The 10,156-nt window shown below is 37.2% G+C and overlaps 1 protein-coding gene across 1 annotated transcript; it reads right to left on the reverse strand.

The window, feature by feature from the left end:
- Nucleotide 1: 1 nt before the first annotated feature.
- LOC116188217 lies at nucleotides 2-6,562 on the reverse strand. The gene is made up of 14 exons (XM_031517427.1): nucleotides 6,170-6,562; nucleotides 5,405-5,495; nucleotides 5,205-5,289; nucleotides 4,477-4,561; nucleotides 3,617-3,686; nucleotides 3,355-3,424; nucleotides 2,949-2,994; nucleotides 2,312-2,564; nucleotides 2,032-2,237; nucleotides 1,859-1,933; nucleotides 1,182-1,251; nucleotides 1,019-1,099; nucleotides 396-475; nucleotides 2-302 (listed from the first exon to the last, which is right to left on the reverse strand). Exons 1-14 carry the CDS (start codon nucleotides 6,283-6,285, stop codon nucleotides 224-226), a joined length of 1,407 nt encoding a protein of 468 aa, XP_031373287.1. The 5' UTR covers nucleotides 6,286-6,562; the 3' UTR covers nucleotides 2-223.
- Nucleotides 6,563-10,156: the final 3,594 nt, after the last annotated feature.

Here is a 10,156-nt window from a genome sequence, read left to right on the forward strand (position 1 = left end):
CTCTGATTAAAGAAGGGTATATTTAATTATCGGACCAAAAAGCAGAGAGTAGGTATATTTACAGTTACAAAAGGGCGGAGAAGGAAAGCATGAACTACAACGAAGGAGCAAAACCCGCTATTCGGAATAACACGAAAACTAAAAGCAGAAACAAGTGTGGTTAGAGAACTGCACTTTGGGATTTTACAAATGAAGCGCTCTGTCAGTTCAGGCAGATTTCCCACTAAACATCATACACAGGTAAGCGCTCCTCGATGGAAACACGACAGATTGGGCACTTCTTACATTTCTCACAGCAAGCACTGCAAGCAGTGAAATTAAAGGAAGCATGTTACAGCAATAACCAAAGTATTTGATAATGTAGGAACTTTTTCCGCCCAAAGAAGCTTAATTACCTGCAGAGGATACGGTGTCGACAAGGGAGCAGGACCACACTGATCTGTCCCTCGAAGCATACCCGACATAACACCTTTTCCTGCATTAAAATATCATGAAAAATATTCAGCAGACAAGAAAGATCCAAACTATGACTAGAGATGGAGATTACACAGTAACTAATTGTCACCATTTATGTGAAGAGATCAATTTTGCAATTGAATGACTTTTGTGATGTGATGGAACAGAAACACCAGGAAAGAAAGGAGGGGGGTGGGAGAGTCCCAGTCTCGGAGTTCAGATAAATCTTCATGGATGTACCATCATAAAAAACTCACAACTTCGGCATAAACAATGGGCATTCCAAAGGCTTCCTAATCGTGCTTGCAAAAATCATTAGCATCATACAGTTCATGAAAAAGTAGCTCATGCACCTTCACACATACACAAGCCTAAGTTCTTTCTACAGAAAGCAACAGATTTCAGCAAATCTTCAAAGACTATGAGAGACGAGAGGATATCTTTGCTTTGTGAGAAGCCACAGCAGGGCAAGTTATGTGGCAATTATAGCATTGATTAAAAGAAAATTATAGAGGTATTTGCAATGCATGTACGTTGTGTCAAAGAGAGTTAAGAAATTTACGCTTTGAAGCCTCTCAAACTCCTGTTGACTGAATTTCGTAATTTCTGTTTGCTCTCCCAGAGCTGCCTGAAGTCTCCAAACCTGAGATTAGGGAGAAGTTTACTAGCTGGAAGAATATAACAAACACAATATAAATGAGAGGGTCATAAGGAATTTCCTTTACCTCTTCAGCAAGATCCCTTTTAGGCATTTTCTTCACTATTTCCGGTGGATAACCAGAAAATGTGTTGTAACTGCCAGAATAAAAACCATACCTGATATGAGCCGATCTAAAGAAATGGAAAAACTGCTCAAAAAAAAGCATGAAACATGAAGGATAAGAGGCAAATTTTCATCCTAGAGGGAGAGTTTTAACATGATTAAAGAACTCTCCAACTAATTAAGACACATGAAGATATCCCAGAAATGGACTTCCTACAAACATGATTATAGAATTCTTGGAAATTCCCCCCAACCCCCCCCCCCCCCCCTCTCTCTCTCTCTCGATGGGTAGAATTCTTAGAAGATCATATATTTTTTATTCTTGATTTCATTTTTAGACACTTTCTTTTAATAAAACAACATAAGGCAAGGAGGGGAGAAATGCAACTGCTCGGTGTACTAAACTATAACAGAATTTCACATACAGATAGAAGTATCCCATTATTTGTGGCACCAAGATTCATCTCAAATACCTTGGGGCCACCGGAGCGCCTTTGGCATAATTACCCGCTTCGTGCGCCGCCGGGGGTTCACGGAGCCCCGGGTTTTAGTCGGGCAAAGCCCGGACACCCCGGGTTAGCAAAAAAAAAAAGAAAGATTCATCTCAAATATAATAGTGAAACTGGACATAGCACTCACCCAGAGCTCCCCTCATGGAAAAGGCGAGCTTGTTCCTCACTACTTCCTTCATCAATCGACCACCAACCCAACAATCTGTGGATATAAGCAGTCAGACACTGTAAGAAGAAATTTAATTCATTCAGAAATTCTTCCCATATCCACAATTTGTACATTCAACACGGCATAATTACCGGGGGCCATGGTGCAGGAACGAGAAACAGTCATGAACTCTAGATGAGAATATGAAGTATCTCCCTGAACCAGCTTCACTTCGCAGAAGAAGCACAATTTTCTCTATCAACCGAATAACAGCAAATAGAACTGCAGCACATTGGAGGAGGAAGATGGGAGCAAAAATAACTGGAAGAGGAATATTTCGAGCAGCACTAGGCGTTTCCTGAGATTGATCACAAATATAAGGTCACTGGGAAAACTCCAAGGATCAAAATCCAACTAATCATGCGTACCCACCTCTAAGCGCATGCAGAGGAGGACTTGGAACACAATAATTGGTATTTTCATAATATGGCCACCGATTTCAGGCAGGCCGCACATTCTGTTATCTTGATTCTGATCCTCTTCTGACGAAACTACCAAGCCACTATTCCAGTCGAGATATCTAATAGTCGAAGAAGATGAGCCAGATGTCCTTGTGCGTGAATTCCGATGAATCACTGGATTGGACCACTTTGTACAAACTAGAAATGCAAAGCACTCTGCAATACTGAAAATCAAAAAATAATAATAATAATAATAATAATTTCTTATCATCAAAAAAACCTTAAATACAAGTTTGATCTCTACCAAGGAAACTCACAAAATTCAACTCTGTGTAGATTTGCATCGACATCAGTCAAGAACATGGACACAGATTATGTAACCTATGCTGTTATATTCCTAAGAGGTATCATTATTTTGGTTCCCTGTTCGTAAGAACTGACATTCAATTGCCATGCCACAAACATTCTGAAATCTATCGGGTAAGATGTACTTTAACACCTTATATACTTTGGCAAAGAAAGAAAACATTGTTGTGCATTATAGTCCGAGGGATCTGCATATCATTTGCCTGATTCTCTCGGTAGAGCATTCAGAATTGGATGTATACCTGAAATTTATAAACAAGTCCCACCATCCAAGAGCACCAACATCTCCTGCAATAAACCATGAATGAATTTTTGTATTAGCCAATACAGGTGTCATGATAAAGAAACATCTCAAGAAGCTTCTCTGATATGAACCAACATCACCAATAAAATGAAAAACCATATTTTGGACCAAAATATTTCTTCCTTCGTACTTCTCACTTATTTTACAGAAGTTCTCAAGAAATATATTTCATCCAATAAATGATCTTTACAATATATAATTAAAACCTAAGATCCAAAAAGCACATCTAGCAACAAAAAAAGATTATTTGGAAATGAAAACAATTGCTCTTCTTTCGTGTGATTGGCTCTAACAGCACATCTCCTAAAGAACATCTCAATGACAAGGGAAGTTCGGTAATTTACCAGATAGCTTGAGCAAGGTAAATATAGTAGCAGCAAAGAAGAAGACCATGGAAATCGCAACCCAGAAGTGCTGAAAGAGAAATTAATAAATTCATCAAGGGATCAGTATTAAAAAGAGATCTTCAAAAGAAAATAAATTGGACATGATAATTCAACAAATCAAAAACTTCAGATAGAAGGAACCTGATAAGTGTTAAACTATCAAGTCTTACTGAAATATGGAATCCCTCAATGACAGACCTAAACCAAAATATCAACTTACAGGGAGCGTCTCCCATATTGCTTCATCATTCATGCTTTCGTCATCCCCTGGCATTAGCGCCCTACACATCCTGTAGGGAAACAATATTGAGCAACTTCAAACTTTATGAGTCTTAGGCCAATATTATGAGGAGATAATTGCTCAAAGTTATTATATCATGCAGAATCAGAGTCCATTAACACACCTTCATGATATAATTTCGGAACTATACCAAGTAAGAACAAAAAACGCATTTATATATATATCGATTTCAGTTGATCGTACATGCATTAAGTCAATGGGAAAAGATAAAAAAGAAGCATAGGAATAAAGATACTGCTCTCCACTCCAACCTTCATATCATAATAGATCATCAAAATCTCTAAATTAATAATAAGGACTGATGAGCTGATTAAAGTTTTTGTGAAAACCCACCAATTTTATATTTTACAAGAACATATTAATTCGTCCAGTTACTATGAAATAGGATAAATGGGATTTATTACTTTTGAAAGGATGAATTAATCAGTCCAGCTATTAGTATAGCAGAGCAAAAAGGCCTTTTCTCTGGGAATTTACAAGACTCTGTAGTAGAAAAATTATGTGTTGTTCCTTCTACTAATTTAGCAAGATTTACATCGAAACATCGAATCATTCATTGTCCTGCCATACCTACTCCAAATATCACATGCAGTTCTACTCCATATTCCACTACAATATTCTAAAGCACATTTTTGTAATTATTCATGAGGTATATCAGTCTGATTACTTCAAGAATAAATTGGATGAACAAGAATATTCACCAGGGGACAGGTACTATAAAATAAAAATCAAGAGTCTATACAATATTACGTAACAAGTAATACACAAAGAAAACATACCTAAAATTGTCAATTAGAATAATTAGTTCGAATACCAACAGGGGAAGAAAAACGATCTTCAAGCTGACTGCAGGAAAATCATGGACTGTGCAACATGAAGAAAATGATCAGCAGAGGTCTAGACCATATTTTTAATATTTTTTAGCTAGAACAGGTACCTATTCAAGTAATTAGACTGCATTTTTCATAACTGCCAGAACAGTGAAAAAGATAACCAATAAATTCAGCGATAACATCATGGCGCTTTAGACTAAAACAGAGTAGAGATCAAGAGGAAATAATCAGTAATACATTATGTCAAACCATCTTAAAACCACATGCCTTGTACGCATATCTATCAGTAAGCAAAACTATTAAATTGAAGATCAAAGCTATAAAACCTGGGCCATGGGGTTACTGTGAAATCTCTAGTATTAGACCGTAGGACAAGGTTGAAATTGATATATAGCGGTCTAATATGTTCTTTCACACTTTCAACTACTGCATTTACAGTATTTAGCTTGAGTAAGAAGAGGTAATTCCCATTAGGAATGGCAAATGAAACTAATATATTTTTGAAGAGCCCAACTGAAAAGTCTATCCGGACCAATACAACAAAATTGCAACTTTTGTTTCTCGATGACATTTGCTAAACCAATATATGATTGAAAATTCAGTATTTTTTGATAGGCGAAATTTCTGTAACTACAGTTTACTGAGCAAGATATCTACAGGAGTAGATTGTGTACCATAATCGCTCTCCAGATATATACAGAGAAGTAGTTCAAATGCTACAAGCAATGGAGTCGCCACGATGGCATGGCATGGGGCCCACTGTCCAAAGATAGAGATCAGTAAACTAGTAGGAGTTAATTTCCAACGGAATAAAGCAGTATAACTATGGGGTAGAAGCCATAGAAAGAAACAAGTGAAAGCTCCAAAAACATACATGACGACTGTGAGGAACTGATGGAGCTGGCAAAGAGAATCTCCCTCGGGCAACAACAGAATGAAATAACCAAAGCAGGGAAAAGATCACCCTGCATCTCACAATCACCACAAATAACCACCTAATCACCGAAGAGAATCATGGAAAATTCGGTGCACATACTTCTGAAAGCAATTAGGACATAAAACAACGAAAAGGACGAACACTGCTACACACTGCACTTCCTCGCCTTGTAAAAAACATAACTTTTTTCTTTTTTTTAAACAGAGCAACTCAACGAATGGCATCCAAATGCCAAGTGCCGGATCTAATCCTGAGTTTGGTCCCATACACATCCGAATTTGCTAAACATAACTCTGTTCTTCACAGTTTTGGAAATTTGACACGAATCATCTGACATACTGATCTAGTCTTATTATGGGTTGCCATTAATAATAAGCAAAGAAATGAAGATATTGCTGAGAATACTGAGGAATTGAATTGATAAATAATAATTCTACTAAAAATAATGCAGATAAAAGAAAAAAGCAGATCAATTAACCTCACAATCAATCTATTCATAGGAGTACTTAGAACACCGCATTGCATGTGTGAAACCAAAAACTGAAACATTCCGAGCTCCAATCATGCGTTACAATAGACTCAACCCGCCGGGAACCGAGAATTCAACGGAAAACGGAATTCTTCTGGAATCAACTGTTCTGTCAGAAGATCAGAACCAAAAATCCGGAGTGACGCAAGGGGGAGAAGGAGGAGAAAACTGACCACCAAGAGCAGGAGACGACGCGGTCGAGCTTGAGGAGGAGCAGCAGAGTGAAGGAGAGGAGGAGGCCGTGGGCCACCACCGCCTGCACGGACTTCAGCACTCTGCGCCAGCTCATGGTTTGCTCGCTCCCCACTCTTCCCCCTCTCAGAGGACCATAAACGAGGACTGATCCGCCAAAATTAGAAACAGCACACCGTCCCGCAGCGCTGAAATCAACAGCTAGCCCTAACTACACACCCAAGCCCTCTCTCTCTAGCTCTTGACCTGATTCAGGCGGCGATTGAAGGAAATGGAGAGCTCAATTACAGTGGGCGCGCCATTGACGAAAGCTCGGAGCTCCCTCTCTCTCTCTCTCTCTCTCTCTCTCTCTCTGTGGGAAAGTTGGAGACTATATTTTATTAATTAGCAAAAAACAAAGCGCATTTAATATCTGAGAAAATTAATTACTTTATCAAATATATAATAAATTAATGGATTTTCTTTGGGGTTCCCTTCTCTGTAACTTCTTTTCCCGGCAAAGTAACGGCTTCCCTTCCAAGCCTCCGTCTCAATCTCCATGTCGAGTCCCAGTTTTGCCCTTAGTCATGCCTTTTTTTTTTTTTGGTTAATAACGGAGGTCCGTAAAGTTAATATAATAAAATTAAATTTTTAATAATTAGTAAATGATGATGAATAATTTCATGACGATAATTAAATATGTAATTTTTTAATTAATAGACAAATATATTTTACAACGTTGCATTCTCTTTTTCACCTCTTTTGAATCTTCCATTAACGACGAAGAAGAATAAAACAGAAAAGAATATATAATATGCAAACAATCTTTTCTTAATTTCTCCGGGCCTTCCATTAACGACGAAGAAGAATAAAACAGAAAAGAATATATAATATGCAAACAATCTTTTCTTAATTTCTCCGGGCCGCAGATTAGCACTTATTCCTGCTCCAAAAGAGGGACAGAAGAAGTTCTTCATGCTTTACCTAATCAAGATTTTTTTTTTTTTTGGATGGAGTAAAATGAAAAGTTCTAGATTCGACATTAGCCTTTCGCTTAAGTTTTATGCGTCGAATTATTAAACACGGATTGCGAATAACAACTTTACATGCATTTGTAATTGTAAAAATATCATGCTCGTATGAACACTAAATATTATCTACAACACGATGAATAAAATTCATAATTCAAAGATAAGCGAAGAAAAGTATTGTTTGAATATTTTTGCTTTATCGATAGATAGAAAGATGGCGGTGAGCTTTCGACCTTGGATAGGTCCAATCTAATAGAGGAGTGGACCCCACGTCATCTAATCCCGACTTTTTCTAGGTTTATTATTTATGCCCCGATTGAGGACAAATTAGGAGTGCCCCGTCCACATCAAACAATCCTATACTAATGCAGGTGATACAGAAAGGGACATTTTTACAATTTATGAAAAGATGTGGTGCTAGTTATGCAATTACAGGATGGCTTTGTCCTTGTTACCAAATTTTGGGGCTTGGCATTCGCTTTGGAATTCTCGTACTTGGCCGCTTGAGTTTCAAGCGAAGCGACCGATAAAGTGACATAAAAGCCAGACATTTCTAGCCACGTCGAAAGCATGAGTCAGTACAAGTATTAAGGCTAAATAATTAATTAAAAAATAAAAACAAGAAGATAATTCTCAGTACGGATGGTCACAAAAGAGGTTAAGGAGCATTTGGTACCTGATAATTCAGGTGGATTATAATTTTAAATTCCCTGAGATCCACCGTATTACCACGTTTGGTTGAAATAGATTATTAGTAATCTAGATGCTCAAAATAATCCATCTTTCCATGCTAAATATGGCAATGTAATATTACCAATAATTTTTCAGTAAGAAGCTAAGTTACCAGTAACCTTAAAAGGTAATTTACCAAAGGACACCTTGGCACAGTGAACACAAATTCCAACAGAAAACCAAAAGGTTTTAGGTTCAGTTTGCACATAGAATTTCTCGCTAATTTACTTATTGGTAACCTTGAATGGTAATGCACCGAACGGCACTTTAATGCAAGTTCTAATAGAAAACCAAAGGAATTTCTTGCTCTTTTAAATTTTTTTTAAATAAGTAATTTATTTTTTTACAGTAACATTTTTAGCATTTTATTTATAATTTATATATGTCTATGCGTCAACAAAAATAAATTTTCACAATTATATATGATTTTCGATAATATTAGTAATTTTTTATAAAGTAATTACTTGTAATTTTATTAACACGCGATGCCACATTAATTTTTGAGGACTAATAATTACTTTTTTAGGTAATGATGCCATGCAAAAATAATAGCATGATGATTCAGTTATACATGACCATAATATCAATATGGCATCAGCATGGCAAGTATACTTTTCGAGGACTAAGTTGGGATTCTCGAAATGAAATTTAATGTCTACATCTCAGATATTGCGTGTCCATAATACCTTCAGATTTTTCTGAACGCACGAATATATATAATGTCCCTTAAACTTGTCAAAAAAAAAAAAGAAGATTATAAAGGAAAAAGAGGCTTTTGTTCATTTATCAATTGCAATCATTTGTAAGCTAACATGATATATGCATTGACCCCAACCAACGACAATGATCGTTCCCCTTCAAACAAGATAGACATGAGATAACCTTTTAAAACTATACGAGTCCGAAAAATTGATAATTATTCGTCGAAAGCACCTAAGAATCTCAATATCAAAGCGTTCAAGAATCCTCAAAACCTTCGGATGGATGGGAGGCCTTATTTGATGGGGGTTCGTCCCTCATTCAGCAGTCCCGAGCCTTGAACAATTCTCGCTTCACAAGATTTATTATCATATTAAATTTAATATATAATTTTTTTAAAAAAAAAAAACGTATTGGGTATATAATGGCGAAGAGAACAAGAATCTTAATTGAATAAATGGACGTCCTCATCTAATCCAACCCATGATAATGACAACCTAATCTTAACAAAATAAATAAATAAATAAATAAATAAATTTGATGTGCAATGAAAAACTAGGTACATATGGGATGTTATTATTGCATGCTTAGAGATAGTCTCGGGTAGCTCTCCAAAGCATTTGGCTGTTTCTTCATAATTATCTATAAGGAGGCAGCCTTCTTCGATCCAAGCTAGGATCGAACCTCCATGTTGTTGTGCCGTCCAAGGATGATGGACTCAGAGATGATTGAGACGGCAATCGCGCTCCTAAAATTTCAATTAACGTTCTAAAATAAAATTTCACTTGTTATTTCTTAAATTTTGGTGAAATTTTTTATATTCATCATCTAAGTCGAAAAAAAAAAAAAAAAAACATTCATTTTATCCCTTTAATTGAAGAGCTCGTCCCCTCAAATTCAAGTTCAGCATCCGTCGTTGTTGCTGTCTCTGTTGCTTCCCAATTCTCCTTAACTTTAGGGCCCATGTGTTTCATCCTACGGGCTCATATGTATCTGCTGAGTGAAAAATAACTCGAATTTTCCAGTTTCAATTACATCGAACGAGGAGATAATAAGATGTAACGAACTAGGTCGAGTTCCGAAAGTCTCCTCCAGACTTCATGGAGCTCGGTTAGTAAGACACAGCAAAGCAAATGAAAATCATCCCCAGCAGACCAGGAAGCTCGATCAGCGTAAATAAGTCGACATGCTGTCCGGAGGTAAAACAAGCCCCTTAAGAGTTCTCGCTCGGGTAAATATTCCAGGGCGGAACAAGTGAGAGACACATCCAAAGCGGCCACGTCGAGAGCCACTTGATCCGGATCCGATACGGCGAGTACGTTCCGTGAGAACGGAACCAGCATCCGTTCATGAATCCAGTAGGCACTCATCATTGCATGTGCCGAAGTAAAATATCCAATGATCACTCCAATAAGAGGGAACTGATGCGATGCGGGGCCCTTCAAAATATCTACTCGAATCATTTTAGGGCAGACAATTGATAATTCACTCGACCAAACTTAAGCTAGGCCCAGTGTATCCATGATT

The sequence above is a fragment of the Punica granatum genome, chromosome 8 (genome assembly GCF_007655135.1).
Source record: "Punica granatum isolate Tunisia-2019 chromosome 8, ASM765513v2, whole genome shotgun sequence".
NCBI classification, from domain to species: Eukaryota; Viridiplantae; Streptophyta; class Magnoliopsida; order Myrtales; family Lythraceae; genus Punica; species Punica granatum.